At 43.6% G+C, this 25737-nt stretch overlaps 1 protein-coding gene across 1 annotated transcript in view; it reads left to right on the top strand.

Annotated features, from left to right (window-relative positions):
- The window catches only part of ADAMTS12 (ADAM metallopeptidase with thrombospondin type 1 motif 12), a 727141-nt gene extending 703737 nt beyond the window's left edge, over window positions 1-23404 (top strand). The window contains exon 24 of the mRNA XM_088466956.1: window positions 23265-23404. Within this exon, the coding sequence (XP_088323082.1) occupies window positions 23265-23404 (140 nt within the window). The remainder of the gene's footprint in view (window positions 1-23264) is intronic.
- Window positions 23405-25737: the final 2333 nt, after the last annotated feature.

Below are 25737 nucleotides of genomic sequence, written 5' to 3'. Positions count from 1 at the left end.
TCCAAGCAGCTTCCTGACGACACAGTGTTCTTTATATATCACCTCCCCTGGCAGTGGTAGAAATGTGTTCTAGTCCAATCAACCGAAGACCCGCAGGGTCCCCCCCCCCATGGAATTCTAAAAAGTGTCTAGGGACACTGTGATTGGCACATTTATTCAGGACATTTGTCCTATGTTCCATGAACCTGCATTTGAGTTTTCTCGTAGTACGACCCACATATAGTACATGTTGCAAGGGCAATATAACATATTTATGACATAACTCAAATTGCAATTGATGAATGACTCTATTTGATATTCTTTCTTTGAAACACTGGAGAATACTGACTTTGTCTTATTAACCACATGTAGGCAAGTTGTACATTTTTTATGATTACATCTAAAAAGACCTTTTATCACTTCACCAGTGATGGTACTCTGTTTAGGACCAGATTTCTTGCTCAGAGGGTTAATGAAAAAACTGGGAGCTAGTATGCTTTTGAGATTTTTTGCTCTCTTGAAAACTACTTTAGGTTTGTTCTCTAAGCTTTTAGCCAACACTGGATCGGTAAATAATAATTTATAATTAGTCTTAACTATATTAGTAATTTTGTTGGCCACTATGTTATATTTAGAGATGAAGGATAAGCCATAATCCAAATTGTCAGACTCTTCTGTAATAGACTGAGCCCCAATACTCTCAACCCCCTCAGTTTCTTTATACTTCACAGTACTTTCATTCCTATCCACTGCATGTTGGGAACTAGTTTGTAATGGTCCATTAGCATTACCGGAGATGTTATGTCCTATGTCATATGGAGCTATCATTTCTTTCTTAGTTCTATTTGACCTTTCCAAAATAGATGATCTATCTAGTGTGCTGGAATAATCCATCGCCTCATCTAAAACCTCCCTTAGGTACTCCTTTTCTTTAAAATCCTTAATGATACCCAATGCTTGCACCTTGAATATATCTCATCGGATGTACAGTTTCTACGTATACGGTGTAACTGGCTCTTAGGTACCTTTTTCAACCAGCTCTTATTTTGATTGCTGGAGAAAGGAATATAATTGCATACATCAACCTGTTTATTAAAGGAAGAGACGCATATGGTATTCTGTATCACCTCCACTGTGATATCTAAAATATTTATGTGAGTAGGATCGTGAGTGCAAGTGAAGGAAACGGCTCCCCATCGCTGTACTGAGGACCTGTAAATAGTGCACGTGATCAAACAAAAAATAATTGTGAGAAAGAATAAATGCAATAGAAGACAAAATAAACTCGCGCTGCCCCCCCGAAATCCCCTCATCTTTAAGTAAATACATCTCTACAGTTTCACTCCCCAATTTGTGCGGCATGTTAGTGTATAAAGCTTGCACATCACAAGTGACTAATCGGTAGCTGGGCTTCCATTTGAAACAGTCAATTTTAGTAATAAATTGGGTAGTGTCCCGAATATGTGATCTCAAAGAGGCAGCGTGAGGCTGCAAAAAATTATCTACATAAAATGATAAATTGGAAGTGAGACCCCCTCATTATAGGGAGAGGAAATCCCTCACTAATACTAGACTGGATTAGTATGAAAACGAAATTGTGGAGAGAAAGGAACAGAAATTTAAAAGGGATTTACAAGATTATAAGAACGATGTGGTGAGATCATATCATAAAAAGAAAAGAACAGTTACCATATCGTTACAGACATCAAAGAAAGGGGCAGTATCAGCTGCATAACCAAACTAATGAGCCCATATTCAGTAACACTAATCCCAATTATGAGAAGATTGCACCATCTAGGAATATAACTAGGATGGATGATTTAGCAACCACACAGGATTGGCAAGTAGTGAGACCCAAAGGATCTAGGAGGGATTTTAATCCTCAATTCAATAAACATCATTCTCCTAATACACAGAATGACCGTTTTTTAGACAGAGCGGTGGATAAGAAGGGGGGACCCCCCCCAACAATCCACTTTACATGAACAGGCAAAACCGATTTGCATCACTATCACAATACCCCAAATGGGCAAGAGATATAGACCTAGAGGGAGACGGGGAAGAAAAAGGAAAAAAGAAATTGAAAATTCCAGTAAATTCTAGAGGGGTATTCAACCTCTCTACTAGTACACTCACTGATGAGGAAGTCAGTGTCCTATCAAGAGGTTTGAATTTTGCACCCACGTCACAACCCAATTTCTTCGATTTTGTTTGTTCAGTTAAATCGATACATTAGTGGTTTGTGCAGAAAGAGATACTTTGCACAGAAAAAGTTGTCCATTAAGGAGATAATAGGCCATCCCATAATATTAGATCGGAGTGATCGTGACGGAATTGAAGCTCTTGTAGGCTTACTGGCTGAGAATGGAGATCAGGGACTTGCAGGTGAATGGGTGTTTGATATTAATAGACCATTTATGCGGAGGTTTAAAAACAAGTCACAATTTTTCCCGATTAATCACAAGAGCAGTGCAATTGACACATTTTATTTTACCACCTTAGAAAATGTTCGCCAGCTACGCGATACTCCAATACATCCATGTATGTTTAATCTCAATGCTAGAGAGAGACAAGCCCTAAAGATCCTATCCAAAGATCCCTCAGTTACTATTAAACCTGCGGACAAGGGTGGGGGGGTTGTAGTGCAGGATTCCGCCACTTACATTTTAGAAGCACAGAGACAGTTATCGGATGAACGGTTTTATAAGATCCTTTCACAAGATCCCACAAAAAATGTTCAAAGTGATCTGAAGGTACTATTAAGTAATGCTGTTGTATATGGTGTTATTGGTAAAGGCGAGTTTGATTTCCTGTATCCCCTCCAACCAATCACCCCCGTATATTGTCACCTCCCCAAAATACACAAAACACTACACAATCCGCCGGGTTATCCCATAATTTCTGGGATAGGGGGTCTCACTTCCAATTTATCATTTTATGTTGATTATTTTTTGCAGCCTCACGCTGCCTCTTTGAGATCACATATTCGGGACACTACCCAATTTATTACTAAAATTGAGGGTTTCAAATGGAAGCCCAGCTACCGATTGGTTACTTGCGATGTGCAAGCTTTATACACTAACATACCGCAAAAATTGGGGATCGAAACTGTAGAGATGTATTTACGTAAAGATGAGGGGATTTCGGGGGGGGCAGCGTGAGTTTATTTTGTCTTCTATTGCATTTATTCTTTCTCACAATTATTTTTTGTTTGATCACGTGCACTATTTACAGGTCCTCAGTACAGCGATGGGGACCCGTTTCGCACCGAGTTTCGCTAACTTATATATGGGCCGCCTGGAACAACATCATATATGGGATGGCCCATACGGTGCGAACACTGGGCCTGATTCAGACCCGCTTGCAAGCACTTGAGCGCTCGCAAGCGGGTTGATGGTGGGTTCTACGCACGCGCAGCGGCCGCACTGCGCTTGCACAAGCCCCGGAGCGAGAGAGAAATTCTCTCGCTCCGTGGCTCACAACAAAAGGGGCGGCTGTCGATGTTGATCAACAGCTAGCCCCATTTTGTAGGCGTGGCGGGGGGGTGGCTTCACAAATGGAGGCGTTCCCAAGGAAACACCTGCCATTTGTGGGCGGCCCCACTGACATCACCAGTGATGTCAGTGGGAGAGCCTTTGGCTCTATTAGAGCAGGAAGCTCCCTGGGGCTTGCGGCCACTACCACAAGGGTCTCGTCGCAAGGCACAATGGTCTTGACCATCGCGACCATCATCCTGGCCGCTCGCAATAGCTGTGGGTGGTCAACCACAGCTATGCAAGCGGCCAGGAGTCCGCACAAAAAAAAAAAAAAACAACGCCCTGATTCAGAGCGTCCGGCTCTGAATCAGGCCCACTGTGCTCTACTGTCACTATATTGATGACCTGTTATTTATTTGGGATGGTGATGCTGATTCTGTCACTACTTTTGTTGAATATTTGAACACTAACCCTCTTGGTTTATCCTTCACTTGCACTCACGATCCCACTCACATTACTTTTTTAGATATCACAGTGGAGGTGATACAGGATACCATATGTGTCTCTTCCTTTAAGAAACAGGTTGATGTATGGATTATATTCCTTTCTCCAGCAATCATAATAAGAGCTGGTTGAAAAATGTACCTAAGAGCCAGTTACACCGTAAACCTAGAAACTGTACATCCGATGAAATATTAAAGGTGCAAGCATTGGGTATCGTTAAGGATTTTAGAGAAAAGGAGTATCCAAGGGAGGTTTTAGATGAGGCGATGGATTATTCCAGCACACTAGATAGTTCTATTTGACCTTTCCAATATAGATGACCTAAGAAAGCAATGATTGCTCCATATGACATAGGACATAACATTTCCGGTAATGCTAATGGACCATTACAAACTAGTTCCCAACATGCAGTGGATAGGAATGAAAGTACTGTCAAGTATAAAGAAACTGAGGGGGTTGAGAGTATTGGGGCTCAGTCTATTACAGAAGAGTCTGACAATTTGGATTATGGCTTATCCTTCATCTCTAAATATAACATAGTGGCCAACAAGATTACTAATATAGTTAAGACTAATTATAAATTATTATTTACCGATCCAGTGTTGGCTAAAAGCTTAGAGAACAAACCTAAAGTAGTTTTCAAGAGAGCAAAAAATCTCAAAAGCATATCTGATGTGTGTATAGGTCTGTGCATAGTGTCCTTTATATGATTGCATGATTGTGTCCGAATAAAGTTATATAGCAGCATTTAACTAGTCTATAAATAAATGAATAAATTGAACCAATTGGTATGTACATAACTACATATTGAATATATGTGGATTTCCCCTACTTAGATTTTGATTATTGGTATTCCTACTTTCAGTCAATGTGGTGTTTCATTCGTCCATGTGGGATGTGAGTAGTGACCTGTCTATATGGGTTAGAACAGTATGATGCAGTATGGGAGGTTTTCCTGTTGCTGCTGTTTCCCATTTTTTTCCTCTTTCCAATCTTAGTGTTATTAGGGGTTCTTTAGATGTTTGCCTGGTATGGAGGTTTACCTCATACATTCTATGACCAAACAAGATTTCCGGTATAAATACAAACAAAACTTTGACAATTACAGAAGTGAAACTTCATCTTTCCAGTTTCGTTTGGCTTCTTCCTCCATCCCCTAAAGCATTGATGGGGAACCTCAGGCCCAGGGGCTGTATAAGGCCCCCCGGAATCATTTGGTCAGGACCTCGGAGCTTTATTCTGCTAGCCTCATCTGGTTAGCAGGGTGCTTAGAATGGCACCCTGCAGCCACAATCTATGCAGCAATGTCGTGGCCTGCACCGGCCCCGCAAATAATATTTTATAAATCAAAATGGCCCTCAGCAAAAAAATGGGTTCCCCACCCCTGCCCTAAAGGTTTTTGCCTTTTTCTACTGTCCTATGAAATATACTTGGAATTTCTTGATGAGCTCACTGCATAACTCAGACAGTGATCAATTCCAAATTCCTGCAACAGAGGAGATCAATATTGTAAATCACGCGTCTTTTTTTTAATGAAGCCTTTGAAACTTCTTCACGGTTTTTGAAGTTCCTTTCTGAAGTAAGAAATACAAGTTCAACAGCTTACAAGCTGCTTTGTCAATGGTTTGAGAGACCTCTGAAGTTACAGTATTGCAGAACTGGATTAAGGCTTTGGGGACCCCGGGACACTTTAAAACTATAATGCCAGCATATAAAATTAAGAGCATAGGAACATAATTCAGAATGTAAGCTCTTTCGAGCAGGGCCCTCTGCCCTCTTGTGCTTCTCCCTACTGTATTGTCATTTATCTCTTACTCCCCACTAGGGCAACTAACACTTGGCTGCTTATATGGGTGTTAGGGTCGCTAATATAGCAATGTTTATTATCCATGTCTGTGTCCTGCTTCGTATTGTATTGTACGTCGCTGGTTACTTATTTGATTATGTACTTTGTAAGGCGCTGTGGGACCCTTGTGGCGCCATATAATTAAATGATAATAATAATAATAAAACATATGCATGGGACCCGAGTGCAAAAAGACTGGGACACTAGTACACATTGTGGAGCATATTCAAGAGAAGGAAAAATAGCAATAAACAAATAAAACTATCAAACTAACAATATGGATCCATTTAGAATGTAGTACTAGTTACAGATGGTGGTGAGCTGAGAACAGATGAGTAGGGTGGATGATAGGTGTATCCCTTCATTCAGTTAATGAAGAGCTGCTGTCACGCAGTTTTACCGTTTTTCTCAGGTTCTCTCTTTTCAATTGAACATTTTCAGTATCTTTTTTTTTTGTCTATTTTTTCCATATGACACCAATTTGATGAACCTGTCCATGTTTTAAAAATGTAATATTTGTCCATGGAAACCACTTTCTATTACATGCACAGACTGCTATGTAGCCTGTCCTATTCACCCACCACTCACACCAATGTCACTGTGTGCCCTGTGCACAGACTGCTATGTAACCTCTCCTATTCACCCACCCCTCACACCAATGTCACTGTGTGTCCTGTGCACAGACTGCTATGTAGCCTATCCTATTCACTCACCACTCACATCAATGTCACTGTGTGTACTGTGCACAGACTGCTATGTAGCCTATCCTATTCACTCACCACTCACATCAATGTCACTGTGTGTACTGTGCACAGACTGCTATGTAACCTATCCTATTCACCCACCACTCACACCAATGTCACTGTGTGTCCTGTGCACAGACTGCTATGTAGCCTATCCTATTCACTCACCACTCACATCAATGTCACTGTGTGTACTGTGCACAGACTGCTATGTAGCCTATCCTATTCACCCACCTCTCACACCAATGTCACTGTGTGCCCTGTACACAGACTGCTATGTAACCTATCCTATTCACCCACCTCTCACACCAATGTCACTGTGTGCCCTGTACACAGACTGCTATGTAACCTTATCCTATTGACCCACCTCTCACACCAATGTCACTGTGTGCCTTGGACACAGACTGCTATGTAGCCTATCCTATTCACCCACCACTCACACCAATGTCACTGTGTGCCCTGTACACAGACTGCTATGTAACCTTATCCTATTCACCCACCTCTCACACCAATGTCACTGTGTGCCCTGTACACAGACTGCTATGTAAACTTATCCTATTCACCCACCACTCACACCAATGTCACTGTGTGCCCTGTGCACAGACTGCTATGTAGCCTATCCTATTCACCCACCACTCACACCAATGTCACTGTGTGCCCTGTGCACAGACTGCTATGTAACCTTATCCTATTCACCCACCTCTCACACCAATGTCACTGTGTGCCCTGTACACAGACTGCTATGTAGCCTATCCTATTCACCCACCACTCACACCAATGTCACTGTGTGCCCTGTGCACAGACTGCTATGTAACCTTATTCTATTCACCCACATCTCGCACCAATGTCACAGTGTGCCCTGTACACAGACTGCTATGTAACCTCTCCTATTCACTCACCACTCACATCAATGTCACTGTGTGTACTGTGCACAGACTGCTACTGATGTGCCCAGCTATAACGTGGCATCACAGTGCTATCTCTCACGCCACGTATGGCGCGCCACACACCACGCCATGAGTCGTGCCACAAAGAAAGTTTATTAGTGAAAAAAGTCATTACGTCTAATACAACATTTTGCCCACCAGATGTCACTTTTCCTAAACTACATAGCGCATGCGTCAGATTTCATTAAGTGTAATACAACTTTTTGTCCACCAGGTGTCACTTTTCCTAAACTACATAGCGCATGCGTGTGATTTCATGATGTGTAATACAACATTTTGCCCACCAGGTGTCACTTTCCAATGTACCGTACGGTATGTTCTGTATCGCCGGCCGATGATTGTTTGACAGAAGCTTAGACATTAGACTTTACAAACTACAGAACTCTATTAATGGGTGAAGCGTGTGGCCTAGCGGTCTAATGCCTAGTCTCACTGCTTCTCCTCTCTTCTTGTTCCGTGGGTTCGAGACCTTGAAAATACAGTATGTTTTTTTAATTTATTTTTAAAATCTTCACTCAAAATATTCAGTATTCAATACAGTACATGTGGAGCGCATGTCTGCCCAGTGCTTTGGGAGTCAAACAGCGAAACTAGGATTTTTATTATTGTACATACAGTACTGTACCTTAGAACGCAAACTTGCGTCAATGCCGGCGCTGACATGAACGCGGACATTATAGTTATTTATTATGACCATCAAGTGGCAATGGGCCCTGTTAAAGAAACTGGTTTCTGTATATCAAACTGACTGCGCGTTTAAACCGCAAAATTGCGTCAATGTCTGCGCGTGCCCAGTGGTCGGATTTTAATCACAATGGAATGTGTGCCCCATGTCCAGTGGAGCCAAGCCATACATTAAGTTGCGCTATTTTATGGCGCATACCCAGTTGTCTGTATTGCCAACAGTACTGTTGAATTTTCACACTAGTGCCATTCTGCACTGTCCGAGACTTACAGTACCGCACAGTATACACAATAGTAAATTCATTACTACAGTACATAAGGTGCTACAGTAGTGGACTAACAGCAGTTTGTAGGGTAGATGCAGAGCGCAAACTTGCGTCAATGAAAATGCTGTCTTAGACTTGGTAACATTATTAATTTAATATGTGTAGTAACTGATAGTTGACTGTGTATAAGAGAGGGGTCTCTATAGTACAAACTGACTCAGCGTTTAAACCACAAAATTGCGTCAATGTCTGCGCGTGCCCAGTGGTCGGATTTTAATCACAATGGAATGTGTGCCCCATGTCCAGTGGAGCCAAGCCATACATTAAGTTGCGCTATTTTATGGCGCATACCCAGTTGTCTGTATTGCCAACAGTACTGTTGAATTTTCACACTAGTGCCATTCTGCACTGTCCGAGACTTACAGTACCGCACAGTATACACAATAGTAAATTCATTACTACAGTACATAAGGTGCTACAGTAGTGGACTAACAGCAGTTTGTAGGGTAGATGCAGAGCGCAAACTTGCGTCAATGAAAATGCTGTCTTAGACTTGGTAACATTATTAATTTAATATGTGTAGTAACTGATAGTTGACTGTGTATAAGAGAGGGGTCTCTCTAGTACAAACTGACTCAGCGTTTAAACCGCAAAATTGCGTCAACTGTCAGCACAGTTTGCGTTGTGGTAACTTATAGCCAGTTCTGATGGGTTACGGTACAAATAGGATCTCTGGCTTGTGCCCAGTGGCGGGGTTGCAATGCATTGCCAGTGGTGCTGCGCCATAGCCATACCCTTGTAGCGCTATGGCTATGTACTGTACGCCATGGCGTACAGTATGGAATATCATACTGTACAGTACCAGGTCATGATTCACACACAGTGAAAGTGTGTTATTATTACACTGACTGTGTAATAATAATATTAAAAATAAAAAGTGTAACCTTGACTGTCTAATAATAATGAAAAGCTTCATTATTAAGCTTCCTGGTTTCGAACCCGGGTTGTACAGACGTCTGCAATGTAGAAGTACGATTTCTTACCTCTACGCTACAGACGCCTGAGTACTGTACGTCATCGTATGGTACTGTAGATGTCACAAAGTACTGTAGAGGACTAGGAGAGACTTGTGAGCAAGGGCTTAGGTGATCCGTCTTGCTTACACTTCTCTCCTTATGTTCGAGACCTTTATAATTTAATGGATTTTTTTAATGTTCACTATAGTACTGTAGTTCAGTCTTGTTATCCAACCCTTACAAAAATCAATCTATTGTACTGTATATGTGCCCAGCTACAGTACTGTAGTTTGTTGCTCCATACGGTACGCCATAAAGTATACCGCATTGTTGCGCGCTACACTGTGGCGTATTGAGTCTCATAGCACTGCGCATGCCCAGTTGTCTGTATTATACGGTACTTATAACTGTAGTTGTAAGTACAATACGGTAGACATTGTAGTGATTCCCTGACTCTAGGAACTACAGTATAGTAGATGCAGTAGTCTAGGGGGTTAATGCCTAGCTCTACTGCATCTACCATTTTCTTGTACCACTGGTTCGAGACCTTTAAAGTACATACTTTATACGGTAATTTTATTTTGTTTTAAATCTTCACTAATACAGTACATTATCCAGAAATTCTGGTATTTCTATGCCACAGTACTTTGACCAAAAAGTCTAACCTTGTTAATAAAAAATAAAAAGTGTAACCTTTCAAGCTTCGAACCCGCAAAAGGGTTGTACAGGCAGCGTAATGTATTGGTTTGATTATTTACCATTACACTACAGCCGCCTGCAATACCAAGTTTGCACCTGGCTTGAGTGTTTCCTACAATACTGTACGTCATCGTATCTCAGGCGCATGCCCATATCTACTGTATACCCATTTAGCGCTTTTTTTTTTTTTACTAAACTCAGTACATTTTATATATTAGGGGGTAAATGTACTAATATGGTAGTGCTATTAAGTGATTTTGCCCATAGCAACCAATCTGATTCCAGGTATTACTGTACAGTATCTTCTAGAAGGTGCTACTGTAGATAAATGCTAAGTACAGTAGAATCTGATTGGATGCTATGGGCAACATACAGTACAGTAACTTCTTAAATAGAATTCCCATCTTAGTAAATTTACCCCTACAAGTTTCACTTTTTCCCCCCAATTTTTTTTCTTCCACCCCCCAAAATGAAAGTGAATTTTTAGTGTGTTCTGACTTTTTTTTAAAAAAAAACTTACGCAGTTTACAGTACCTTTAGGGGACGTTGAAGGCTTCCCGCAACATTGCACCCCAATTCACGAAATTTTTCCACCTGCTATTCATACAGTAGGCGAAACTTTTTTACATACTGTCTTACTGTACATTGCATTGACTTCCCGCCTACAGTAGGCAGAAAAGCTTTCAAATTGAATACAGCGATAATTTCATGCCTGGCAAAATGACGTAAACATACAGTACAAACAACAATTGTATAAATTAATGAAAATTTTTATTTAACCTACAGTAACATGCTTTACAGAGGGGGGGGGACTTCTTTAGCCCTACTGGGGGACCGAGGACTACACAAAAAGAGTTGGCTTTTAATTTAAAATCATCACTGGCACTTTTGGCCTCAGGTTCAGAGTTTCACCTATACCAGGTGCAGACTCTACCGTGCATCAGAGTGCACCATAATATAACATAAAAAAAAAAATAGATGAAACAAAACAGTATTTGGGTGCCCCAGATGGAGGTGAACACCAGCTGTGTGAATACGATAACAGAGCACTAACATTACCAAAAATCTCACCTTATCCTGTTGTCGAAGGGACCGCCGCTCTAACCATACAGTAGAAGCCTGTCTCTCAATTCACGGTGCACCCACTACTGTATGTCTGCAACTATGGATGTGGATGTTGAAGCAGCCACTACTATTGTAGTGTACAGTATATGAACTAAAGGAACCTGAAAACTTGAAACATCTGCATTACAAATGGCAACATCAAGGAAGTTAAACCCCTCCTCCACATTACAAATTATATACAGTACAGTATAAGCTACATAGCAGTTGCTTGACCGTTTCTTTCGATGACAACTGGTAAGACTCTATGGAGATGATCAATATAATTGTTACACTGGGCACGTGTCAATACTGTTCTCCAAAACTTCATTATCCCATCCAAAAGTTCCTGTTTAGTTGTTGGTTTCACATCAGACCTGATGAACCTCTTCAACTGGGCCCAGACCATTTCAATGGGATTCATGTCCGGTGACCTACAGGTAAGTAAAAATAAAAAAAATATTCAGTCACAGTACTGTACTTTAGTATAAAGTGTACTAGAATAATTACTGCTTGGTACTGTACATACTTTTTGGTACAATAAACAGTTAATACAGTACTATAGGACAATACTCACTCTGGTGGTGTGCGTTCCCAATTTATCCCTCTCTCTTCCATGAATTTTGCTGAAGCCGAATGTTTGGGATCATTATCCTGGAATAATCGATGTCCTGATGGGAAGCATTTTCTCACAAATGGCACCATACAGCAATCTACTATTTTTTCTTGGAAGAAGGTCTTATCCATGATGCCTAAAGAGATGAGAAATTGTCAGTAACAAGCATACACTGTACAGGACTGCAAAATCATTTTTAAAACAAGCATTACTGTACTGCACCTTCAAAAATATAGATCGGTCCTGCACCCCAACGAGATATACCTCCCCATACATGGACTTTTAACGGATGCTTCGGACGTGGTTTAAGTGAGAGATGTGCACGGTGTCGGAAGGACAGTCTTGAGAACCTCTCGAGAGAAACCGAAGTTTCATCTGTGAAAATTACGTCATTAAAATTCTCTCCACTCTCTATCCACCGTCGTGCTTGTTCAACTCTCTTTACTTTATTAACATCCCTTATCATGGGATTTATCCTGTGAAATAAAAACAAGTTTTAGTTTACTGTCATGTAAAATCAGTGCATTATTAATATACAGTATATATATTTTACAGTATGTACAGTACCTTGTAGGGCCAAAAGTCCATCCCAGTTCCTTACGCATCCGTTTGATGCTGGAACAGGAGATGTCCAGGTCACATTCTGCTTTTAGAATACGTTTGATTTGTAAAGCTGTACGCTCATCATCCTCACAAGTCAATTTGTGCACAATCTTTTTGACGCTCCTACGGTAGAACACATACAGAGCATATAGCAATTATTGGACAGTTAGTGTTGAAATTGGAACACAATACAGTACCAATCTAGCAACATACAGTATACTGTAATAAAAAAAGGTTTATGTAAAGTACCTACCATGTGCATTTAGAAGGAAATCTATATCTGGTCCGCGTTCTCTCAAATGCATGATAGCGCACAGTCTGAAAACTAACAAGAACACCACACTCTTTCAGCCAGGCCTGGATCTGTCGTGTTGTTTTGTGTTCTTTTTTCATGCTTGCAATTATCTTGCTGATGGCTTTGCTGATTTTTGCCATGTTTGACGACAAAATCTGTTTAAAGAACAAGAGAAATACGTTACAGTACTGTTGCTGAGTATACAGACTGAGTACAGTATACAGTACATACAGTAATGTAATGTTCAGTATCTTAAACACAGGGGGTTATTACATTCTTACTGTACATCAGCCATAACATGTACAGTATAACCAGCTAGTAAATTTCATTTTGCAGGCTGTGTTTAATAAATGATAGTTTTGAGCTAATTTGTGATATATATTTCCCAATTTAATCTCACATCAAGCTTTCATACAGTATGCCCCTAAATACGCAAATATGCATCTACCGTATGAAGGAGACAAACAGGACAATAAACACAGCAATATTGCGACGGAAACAAAAATGGTCGCCGAGCAAAACAAAACGTTACCGTATATGCATTGAAAAGTCGCTGCGCAAATCAGCGTCTAACACAGCAAACTGCAAAATGACCGTGAACCTAGCAAGCTCCCATACTTACAGTACCTGCGGGTTGATACTGTAGGAAACAGCTGTAGAAGCTCACGGTACAGCAACAAAGGTGACTCGGAAGTCAGGCAGAGTTACAGAGGTAGATCACGGTAATGAGCAGCAACAACAGCGACTTAGAAGTCAGGCAGCGTTGCAGGTAGTAGTACAGTATCTCAAGGGTTCGTACTGTTGATACGTGCCGATGAGACAATCCGAGCAGCAAGTCCGTACAGTTAAGTAGCAGATTCACAGTGTGGATAGCTAGTGCGGTCTGAGACGCTCTTTTATGCTACCAGACACAAAAGAATTCCTTCCCGCAGAAAATCTGGCCGCTGATTGGTGTATTTGAAATATGCACTTCCTTGTGGTCCAATAGCATGGCAGAGTTTCGGCGGCAAGGTTTTCTTTGTTTCCTACTGGGCATGCGCCCGCCAGAGATGGAAATGCAACAGAATACAATACTGTACCGACTGCAGTAATACAGCCAACTGCGCATGCTCAGTGATAGCATAGCGCTACATGGCGTATGGCTTGGCACCACAGATCCCATTGTAACCCCCTCCATTTGTAATCCATCGCAGCCACCGTAGCGCCAACTGTGTAATACAGAGAGCTCTCTCTCCTACAGATCCCACTACTACCGTACTTAGTGTGCAAGGTTGGAGCAGCATCACCAATGTCATCAGTTTGGGATGCAACGCTATTTTGCGCATCAAACGCACAGTCAGCTTTGAACACAGAGCGCTCTCTCACAGATGGAAAGCACTCTCAGACACAGTCCAAGGGACGTAGCCATAGTGCGCGAGGCTGAGACCGCATATGCGTTGTCGCATGTTTGCGTTTTGCGGTTTCTGGGCGCACAGTTTGTGATGCAAAGGCCTGTCTCACATTCTAGACAGTAGTTTCACTAACAGTTCCTGCAGTTATGAAATCACTATTCTGTGGTGCTAAATTGTAGGGCACCGTCACTTTTGAATATTCAGTACAGGCACATTCATAGCGGCACACTAGTTGTCCTGGCAGATGGGTGATTGTGTCTTTCCCAATGGTGACAATTCGTAGCATTTTTCAGGACACTAGGGCAGAGCTGACTGCTTACAGTAAATGGATTAACAAAGCTTCCTTTATTATGGTAATGTGAGGCTCTTGGCTTGCTTTGGGGGAAGGGACCTGATGCACTGTGTATGACTCTCGGCCCACTGGGCATGCGCCAGAAATCCCATCGCAACCCTCCTACTGGGCATGCGCCCGCCAGAGATGGAAATGCAACAGAATACAATACTGTACCGACTGCAGTAATACAGCCAACTGCGCATACTCAGTGATAGCATAGCGCTACATGGCGTATGGCTTGGCGCCACAGATCCCATTGTAACCCCCTCCATTTCTAATCCATCGCAGCCACCGTAGCGCCAACCGTGTAATACAGAGAGCTCTCTCTCCTACAGATCCCACTACTACCGTACTTAGTGTGCAAGGTTGGAGCAGCATCACCAATGTCATCAGTTTGGGATGCAACGCTATTTTGCGCATCAAACGCACAGTCAGCTTTGAACACAGAGCGCTCTCTCACAGACGGAAAGCACTCTCAGACACAGTCCAAGGGACGTAGCCATAGTGCACGAGGCTGAGACCGCATATGCATTGTTGCATGTTTGCGGTTTCTGGGCGCACAGTTTGTGATGCAGAGGCCTGTCTCACATTCTAGACAGTAGTTTCAATAACAGTTCCTGCAGTTATGAAATCACTATTCTGTGGTGCTAAATTGTAGGGCACCGTCACTTTTGAATATTCAGTACAGGCACATTCATAGCGGCACACTAGTTGTCCTAGCAGACGGGGGATGGTGTCTTTCCCAATGGTGACAATTCGTAGCATTTTTCAGGACACTAGGGCAGAGCTGACTGCTTACAGTAAATGGATTAACAAAGCTTCCTTTATTATGGTAATGTGAGGCTCTTGGCTTGCTTTGGGGGAAGGGACCTGATGCACTGTGTATGACTCTCGGCCCACTGGGCATGCACCAGAAATCCCATCGCAACCCTCCTACTGGGCATGCGCCCGCCAGAGATGGAAATGCAACAGAATACAATACTGTACCGACTGCAGTAATACAGCCAACTGCGCATGCTCAGTGATAGCATAGCGCTACATGGCGTATGGCTTGGCGCCACAGATCCCATTGTAACCCCCTCCATTTCTAATCCATCGCAGCCACCGTAGCGCCAACCGTGTAATACAGAGAGCTCTCTCTTCTACAGATCCCACTACTACCGTACTTAGTGTGCAAGGTTGGAGCAGCATCACCAATGTCATCAGTTTGGGATGCAACGCTATTTTGTACCCGCATATGCGTTGTCGCATGTTTGCGTTTTGCGGTTTCTGGGCGCACCATAGCCACAGTATGAAATCACTATTCAGTGAAATACAGTACAGTACAGAGCCCTCTCTGGGCACTACAGTGTCCAGTGCAGACAGTGACAAAAAAAAATATACAGTACGGTACAGTATATTCTTTTCCAGGGATCGAACCCCGGACCATAATTCTACCAAAGTGATCACCTAACCACTAGCCCACACGACAGCTACAGTACAGTGAACCACAGAGAGTGGCCTCATCCTTGTGCACTCCTCCCGCTGCTGTTTTTAATTAAAAAAAAAAAAAATGTCATACTGTAAAGCATCCCATATCAGTGAAAGCTGTGCGTGCATCTAATTATTCTACAGTATCGGTTATACCGTGACAACAACTCCGGCAACTTCTCTACTATTCAGTTACTGCACCGTACCGTATGTACAATACAGTATGTGCAGTGATTTGTACAGTATATTATGCGACATTAAAATACAGTATGGGTTGTGCGTTCATGCAAATGCTGTGAATATGATAGACATTCAGTACAGTGGAGCACTCGCCACCCAGCGGTTAAGCACTATATTACATGCAATTACAAAAGTGGAGTACTCGCCACCCAGCGGTTAAGCACTGTATTACATGCCGTACCATATCCTTCGTTGAAGAATACCACGGTATTCCACAAGTCCATGGCGCGACTCAGAGGCCTGCACGCCACGCCACAAGTCCGTGGCGCGACTCACACCACGCCATGAGCAACAAAATAGCTGGGCAGATCTGTATGTAGCCTATCCTATTCAGCCACCACTCACACCTATGTCACTGTGTGCCCTGTACACAGACTGCTATGTAACCTTATCCTATTCACCCACCTCTCACACCAATGTCACTGTGTGCCCTGTACACAGACTGCTATGTAAACTTATCCTATTCACCCACCACTCACACCAATGTCACTGTGTGCCCTGTGCACAGACTGCTATGTAGCCTGTCCTATTCACCTACCACTCACATCAATGTCACTGTGTGCCCTGTGCCCAGACTGCTATGTAGCCTGTCCTATTCACCTACCACTCACATCAATGTCACTGTGTGCCCTGTGCCCAGACTGCTATGTAACCTCTCCTATTCACCCACCACTTACACCTATGTCAGACTGCTATGTAGCCTGTCCTATTCACCCACCTCTCACCCCAATGTCACTGTGTGCCCTGTGCACAGACTGCTATGTAGCCTATCCTATTCACCCATCACTCACATAAATAGTATGTGCACAGGGCACACAGTGACATGTAGCCTATCCTATTCACCCACCACTCACACCAATGTCACTGTGTGCCCTGTGCACAGACTGCTATGTAGCCTATCCTAGTCACCCACCTCTCACACCAATGTCACTGTGTGTCCTGTGCACAGACTGCTATGTAGCCTGTCCTATTCACCCACCACTCACACCAATGTCACTGTGTGCCCTGTGCACAGACTGCTATGTAACCTATCCTATTCACTCACCACTCACACCAATGTCACTGTGTGCCCTGTGCACAGACTGCTATGTAACCTATCCTTTTCACCCACCACTCACATCAATGTCACTGTGTGCCCTGTGCACAGACTGCTATGTAGCCTGTCCTATTCACCCACCTCTCACACCAATGTCACTGTGTGTCCTGTGCACAGACTGTTATGTAGCCTGTCCTATTCACCCACCACTCTGCCAATGTCACTGTGTGCCCTGTGCACAGACTGTTATGTAGCCTATACTATTCACCCACCACTCACACCAATGTCACTGAGTGCCCTGTGCACAGACTGCTATGTGCCCTATCCTATTCACCCATCACTCACATAAATAGCAGTATGTGCACAGGGCACACAGTGACATATAGCCTATCCTATTCACCCACACCAATGTCACTGAGTGCCCTGTGCACAGACTGCTATGTAGCCTGTCCTATTCACCCACCACTCACACCAATGTCACTGAGTGCCCTGTGCACAGACTGCTATGTAGCCTGTCCTATTCACCCAGCACTCACACCAATGTCACTGTGTGTCCTGTGCACAGACTGCTATGTAGCCTGTCCTATTCACCCATCACTCACATAAATAGCAGTATGTGCACAGGGCACACAGTGACATGTAGCCTATCCTATTCACCCACCACTCACACCAATGTCACCGTGTGTCCTGTGCACAGACTGCTATGTAACCTTTCCTATTCACCCACCACTCACACCAATGTCACAGTGTGCCCTGTGCACAGATTGCTATGTAGCCTTATTCTATTCATCCACCACTTACACCAATGTCACTGTGTGCCCTGTGCACAGAATGCTATGTAGCCTTATCCTATTCACCCACCACTCACACCAATGTCACAGTGTGCCCTGTGCACAGACTGCTATGTAGCCTATCCTATTCACCCACCACTCACACCAATGTCACTGTGTGCCCTGTGCACAGACTGCTATGTAGCCTATCCTATTCACCCACCACTCACACCAATGTCACTGTGTGTCCTGTGCACAGACTGCTATGTAGCCTATCATATTCACCCACCACTCACACCAATGTCACAGTGTGCCCTGTGCACAGACTGCTATGTAGCCTCTCCTATTCACCCACCACTCACACCAATGTCACTGTGTGTCCTGTGCACAGACTGCTATGTAACCTATCCTATTCACCCACCTCTCACATCAATGTCACTGTGTGCCCTGTGCACATACTGCTATGTAACCTATCCTAGTCACCCACCACTCACACCAATGTCACTGTGTGCCCTGTGCACAGACTGCTATGTAACCTGTCCTATTCACCTACCACTCACACCAATGTCACTGTGTGCCCTGTGCACAGACTACTATGTAACCTTATCCTATTCTAGTAAATGCGGGCCCAAAGCACCTCTCCCCCCACCCCTAACCATCTGTGTACATGGTACCACACCTATCTCTTGCATTGATGATGTCAGTACATGTTTTTGTTATTGCTCAGCTTTAACTGAATGGATGGAGATGAAACAAAGTGCAGGTGATTTCTAGGAATTTTCACTACTCAATGAAACAGTTTTCATGGAAATCCGTTCAGTAGTTTTTGTGTCAACTTGTAACAGACAGACACACAACACAAGTAATTATCAATATCTGCTGTTATTTTGTATGTTTATACAACAGAACAACATATTTTCTCCTTTTCAGCATATTTAATGTGCACAGCAATTTTGATGCCCAAATAGGCAAATTTAGACCCAATTGTACTCAAATCTCAACGTGCATGAGCCAAAGAGAACCATTAGTGCGGCCAACTATCTGGCCGAGATGGATGGTATGTGCGTCCAGATATTGATTGCATCTATGTGCGTTTGCTGATGTTGTCTGACCGCCTATTGGCTCTGGATGTTTTGTCTAGGAACCAGACAGCCTGATCTTTCAGATTTGCCAAATCTCATGGGAGATTCAGCCAAGCACCTGGATCAGCCTCGTTGAAATTCTTATGTTAAGGCCCCCATACATCAGCAATTGATTGCAGCAATCTGCAATCGATTGTGTATAAAAATCTTTCCCTTTCTCAATTGATTGCAGAATTGCCACAATCGATTGAAAAAGTTTTTTATATACAATCGATTGCAAATTGCACGATTGCTGCAATCAATTGCTGATGTCTGGGGGCCTTTAGTTGTATTTGGTGTCCTTTATCAGATATATCGATGTCAAGTAATAATAATTGAAAATAACATTTTATTAACTTGTTTGTTAAGTTGAAGGTACAAAGGCCCTCATTCAGAGCCGTACGCTCTGAGCAGAGCGCACGCTCTGAATGAGGGCCGGGCTCCATTTTCATGGAGCGTCCTCCTGGACGCTCGTATAGCTGTGGGTCACCACCCACAGGCTATACGAGCATGCGTCGCGATGGTCGAGACCATCGCGACCATCGAATTTGCGAGCCGGAGCCTGCGGTTGAGGTTTTCAACCGCAAGCTCCGGAGTGATTTTGGCTCTATCAGAGCCAAAATCACTCCCACTGACATCACTAGTGATGTCAGTGGGCCGGCTTCTGACGGGAGGCGTTCCCTTAGGAACGCCCCCGTCAGGGAGGCACGCCCACCAAAGGGGGCGTGCTGTCAATCAACATTGACAGCACGCCCCCTTTGATCGGACACAACGAGCGAAGGACTTTCCTTCGCTCGTCGCGTCTGGCGCATGCGCACGACGGAGCTCCCTCCGTCGTGCGCATGCTCAGTCCATAACATCGACCCACTTGCGAGCGGACAGCCGCTCGCGAGTGGGTCTGAATCAGGCCCAAAGTTTCTATCTGAAGAATATACTGTAGGAAACGTACGTTGGCATCTTAGGTTTCCTCAGGAGAGTCCCAGAACTGGGTAACATGGAGGGAGGACTTAAGGCCCCCATACATCAGCAATTGATTGTGTATAAAAATCTTTCCCTTTTTCAATCGATTGTGGCAATTCTGCAATCGATTGAAAAAGGGAAAGATTTTATAGACAATCGATTGCAAATTGCACAATTGCTGCAATAAATTGCTGATGTATGGGGGCCTTAATATGGAGGGGGTACATCAAAGAAATCTGGCGGAGAGTCTACTGTGCAACAAAGTGCTGTAATCCATAGCAACTAGATGTTTGTATTAGAACATGGGGCCTGATTCAGACCCAGACGCTATCCGCAGTGCGCTCGCTTTTGCCGATGGTTGCTAATCTGCGCATGCATCGCAGTATGTGCGCGCAAACTACACAGTGCGTTCGCAGATCCCTCGCCAGCCCAGCAGAGTGAGTGACAGGAGAGGCCATTTGTGGGTGGTAACAGGGGCAGTACAATAAAATGGGGGAGTAGAGGTGCAAACGCAGGCGTGCCTGAGTGCTTCAACGCCATTTTAGAGGCGTGCATAATTAACAGCCAGCATCATAGTACACGTCACCAGCCATTTTTTTACTCTGTTTTCCTCGCAATGCTTGCGGTAGAAAAAAGCTACCACGAGCACTGCGTTCACATCCAATAGTGGTCAATGGGCCTGATTCAGAGCCGTTCGCTATTTGCGGTCGTTCGTTCAAAAACAAGGGGTGGCTATTCAAATGATCCGTTCGCAAATTGTAGTTTGTTCACGCCTCTAAGTCTGAACGAGCGATCAAAACATACGCTCGTTTATTTGTTAAAAACGCCCCCTGGCCGCTCGCATCCTACGTCATGTCCGCTATTTATTAGATTAATCGAGTACATCGACCAGCGTATGAACTGCTCGCTATTCTTGTGGTTGGTGTTTGCTACCACAAATTTGCGAGCAGTTCTGGCTATAAAATAACCCAGTGACGTGGTGAATGACGCTGCTGAATTAATTATGCACACCCATAATACGCCCGTTTTGACCTTTAAGCACGCCTGCGTTCGGATCTCCACTCCCCATTTTCAAGCACCTTCCCCTGTTACCACCCACATACGCCTCATTCTGTCACTCAAAATAGCAGGCACTCGCTATATAGCGTACAAACGATTTTTGACCGCACTGACTGGTTCGCGCATGCGTACTAAAAACCGTACGCATGCGCAGATGTGCAAACATCGCTCGGAACAAGTGTACTGCCGCTAACTAGCGGCTCTGAATGAGGGCCAATGTACCAATGTTTTTGCAAGCTTTCAGGAGATGACGTGGGGCAGTGGGCATCTCTGCATTCGCTAAGGGGAGTCTGCATACACAAAGCGAACGCTCGTACAAGTAAGATGGGCGTGCTTATGCCTTGGCGAGCGAACGCTCCCCGCTGCGTCACTTTAAAATATTTGCACACGCATCGAGCGAGCGTACGCTCATAGCAACCGGGTATGAATCAGGCCCTTGGTTCTTATGCATTGCAGCACAATAATAACCTTAGCACAAGTACCTTGCAAATGGGACTTGCATAACATGATCGGTGGAAATAAACTCTCTGGGCTGTTTGGCTACATTAATAATTCAGGTAATTTGGGTCATTCATTTTCTCTGGAAAGTTGATTTTAAAAAGATAAAGAGCCTGATGCCGAGTTAGCCTCATATGCATCCAACAATAGGATCTCTTGCACATTTGTACATCACAAGATGCACTAGTAGCATGTGCACCAGTTCCACGGGCAGCATATGTACACAGAAGTAGTCATAATCCCAACCAGGCACAAGAAAAGCTTTAACATTGTGTGACAAGAATCACATAGACCGGGTAAGATCCCACAGATGTTTATTTTCTCACCACAGGCAGGAATACAGGACAGTGCAGTGTTCGCAGCCAAGATGTTACAGGCTGGTACACAGAATCTTCCAAACAGTAATACAGTTCTTTTAATGGACTCACAGGTCCAGGATCCCTAACACTAGTCACCACCGGGCCTATAACCGGGGTGACTACTTCACAGTCAGTTTCCCAGTGTCTCTGCAGGTCTTTTATCAGCCTCATACAGGTGTCTGTAATCAGCTGCCTTTCCAGACTCTGATTGAGGCAACACCTGAACTGGACCCTTTAGTCCTACTGTCATTGCTCTGCCAAACCTGGGATATCTGGACATTCCACAATCACTTCATGTGGAATTATGCTGACCCTGTCACACTTTGTTGTGATACTGAAAAACTCAATCGCTATTTTGGCTTGAGTTGAATTAAAAAAAAACAACAGGTATAATCTTCCTTCACATGTTGGAATTAGAGTAGCAAAAAAATCAGTTGCACAGTACGCCCACAAAATCGTATAATATATGCACGAGCAATGAAGAAAGCACCTATCAGCTTCGGAGGTGAATTCACCATCAGCCCATCAGAAGCGACTAATTAGTGCTGGCGAACATCATCGTTAGTGTGTACATCCACCAGCTCTCAAGCACCAGCAATGAATATGGCTATTCATAAGCATATCTGTATGTTTCCACCTCAGGGCGCTATTATGCAAACATGCCGTTACCAGTGATGGTTCCCGGGCGAGGGGGGGTGTTGATCACCCACTATAACATACATGAGTATTGCGGCCCGTGCCGCTGTGGCCCTTGGGATGCACTGCTCCGACGGGTAAAGGAGTGGGTGTTAGATCTCGTACACAAACACCCCCCTTGGATTTGCCATGGACCCTTACTGTAATCTTTTGCCGCCACCCATTTCTCCAGCGTAGGGAGGTGCAAATTTGCATATGGATATTTGTATGGTTTTTTTTGGCGAGTGTACGCAGTCATAATTTGCATAATGTATGCTAAGTAAATAGGCGTACGCCCAACTCATCATGGTCCAATAGAGTTTTACCTTTCCTGTATTTTTTCCATGTTTTTTTGTTTAGTTATTATTATTGTTATTATTATTCCAACGTTATTGCATTAATTATAATGTTTCCTTCTAGTTCTGCTCCGATTAAAAAAATTCCAAGTATCAGAAGTTATTGAAATATTAAACTCCCTTGTTCAATGTCAGAACATCAGCCCATAGAAAAATCTCTCTGTATATCCTCTTATCAGAATATCTGTGTAATGATTTTTCACCATTTTTCTTTTCACAGACGAGCCCTGCAAAACAGACAAGCTGTCAATTAACTTCTGCAAAACTGTGAAATCTATTGGAAAGTGTTCATCGAAAGCCATTCAGTCACAATGCTGTTCCACATGTGCGAATCAAGAGGTTTCTCCGCAAGGCGGCTGAGTCATTGTTATCGTCAAATCAGTCTATTAACCGCTTGCTGCAATAAGTATTAATGGAGTATCACGTGTTGGAGACACAATTTTTCATGAACACTGGAGAGTACAGTTTTTGTGAAATGTCAGCATTTTTTCAAAATGGAGTGCAACACCACTGACCAACTCTGGGTGGCGCCTTTCATCAGACAAAAAATCCATAGACAGGAAACACCTGCATTTTAATAGATAACTTTTTTAAATAATACTCACCTTGAAGTGAATACATTCATTACATTTAGGAGGAATAATCCTAAAACATATGCAGTGTACATTAAAAATATGCTATTTTGTAGCATCTACTATTTTCTAGTATCTTAAAAGTCTCCTTCTAACTCCCTTTCACCCGGTTTATTGAATTTGCAGCAACACATCCTCCATAATGCAGCACACAAATGTCCTTTATTGCAATATATGTGCCCTGAAATGAAGCACACATTTCCAGGAAACTTTGTTGGGTACAAATCACCTGTAATTCAGCACAGATCTTTGGGCACACAGACACTCATGTACAGTGGCCATCTGTGTGCAGCAGTGCGTCGGCCATTTTCTTGAAGCACACATCCTTCTAAATCCCATTTTTTTTCCTCCATGTTAGGTGGAGAGTACCGGCAGATTGCTCAACTGTCCAGGGCGTCAGGGAGATCACCACTATTTCAGGGGCTCCCCCTGACACTTAGGGAGAGTCAACAAGCATGATATAATTACAAGTCTCTGATGTATTATATAGTAATAAACTGGCTTTATAAAGTAGCCCCCCTTTACGTTAAACGTGCGATCCATTTTATGTAAAATAAGTACGTTCAGCATAGTGAAAAAGTGTTTGGTTTCTTGAAATAATGAAACAGATTTCTGGAATACCCCTGTTATATTAATAGATTTGTTACTATAGCCCTTAAAAGTAAAAATAAAATGATCTCAGACTTCAGATGTAAAAAGAATAAAATTAAGACCTAAATTTCCATTATAATTATCGGTCTTAATATAACGATATTTGCTGACATCACTTCCAGTTTCTTGGCACTTCATGCTAATGTCCGTCTCATTACGCTAATTACCCTTGTTTGCAAAAAATATAACATTAGACTTTCATCTTTAAAATAACCAATAATACAGGTTTTATGATGCATGTTTTGTATGTTATTTTATCCATCTGACCCTTGACTGTAATCTTGTGTTGTTTGTTTCTACCATAACATTACGTGTAGCTACAGTACTTGCCATTATAGTTTTGTTTTCACATGCTATAAGTATAGTAACATAATAAGCTGGCTGTGTCTTTCAGTCCTGTGCTTTCAGCGTAGGTCAAGATTGTTTTGCCCTTTACAGGAAAACACATAATCGAAAAACATGATACACACAGTACAGAAATATAAAACATATAGACATCGCGTGATTTAACCTTCTGAAGACTGAATTGCAGGTCCAGCTTTTAAAATACATAAAAGACAAGCACAGTACTGCATATGTATACGGGTGTGGTATGTTATTATGTTGACATGCATTAGGTCGACATGGTCGAAATGTCAACTTGGTAGAATGTCGACCTAACATCCCTGGTGGCCCAGCAGTCACTTACCTAGTCCATACACAGCCTAACCCTAACCTTCCCCAAGCAGCCTAACCCTAACCTCCCCCCAGCAGCCTATCCCTAACCTCCCTCCAGCAGCCTAACCCTAACCTTCCCCCAGCCGCCTAGCCCTAACCTCCCCCCAGCAGCCTAGCCCTAACCTTCCCCCAGCAGCCTAACCCTAACCTCCCCCCAGCAGCCTAACCCTAGCCTCCCCCCAGCAGCCTATCCCTAACCTTCCCCCAGCAACCTATCCCTAACCTTCCCCCAGCAACCTATCCCTAACCTCCCACCAGCAGCCTAGCCCTAACCTCCCCCCAGCAGCCTAGCCCTAACCTCCCCCCAGCAGCCTAGCCCTAACCTCCCCCCAGCAGCCTAGCCCTAACCTTTCCCCAGCAGCCTAGCCCTAACCTTCCCCCAGCAGCCTAGCCCTAACCTCCCCCCAGCAGTCTAGCCCTAACCTTCCCCCAGCAGCCTAGCCCTAACCTCCCCCCAGCAGCCTAGCCCTAACCTTCGCCCAGTAGCCTAGCCCTAACCTCCCCCCTGAAGCCTAGCCCTAACCTTCGCCCAGTAGCCTATCCCTAACCTCCCCCCAGAAACCTAGCCCTAATCTCCCCCCAGCAGCCTAACCCTAACCACCCCCCAGCAGCCTAACCGTTGGCATTCTGAGGATGTCGACATTGGCGACACTTCAGATCTCAACATTGTAGATGCCAAATTGGTGCCTGTCG

The sequence above is a fragment of the Taudactylus pleione genome, unplaced genomic scaffold (genome assembly GCF_031769625.1).
Source record: "Taudactylus pleione unplaced genomic scaffold, aTauple2 ptg000068l, whole genome shotgun sequence".
Classification (NCBI taxonomy): Eukaryota; Metazoa; Chordata; class Amphibia; order Anura; family Myobatrachidae; genus Taudactylus; species Taudactylus pleione.
This window is presented reverse-complemented; position numbering and strand designations above follow the sequence as displayed.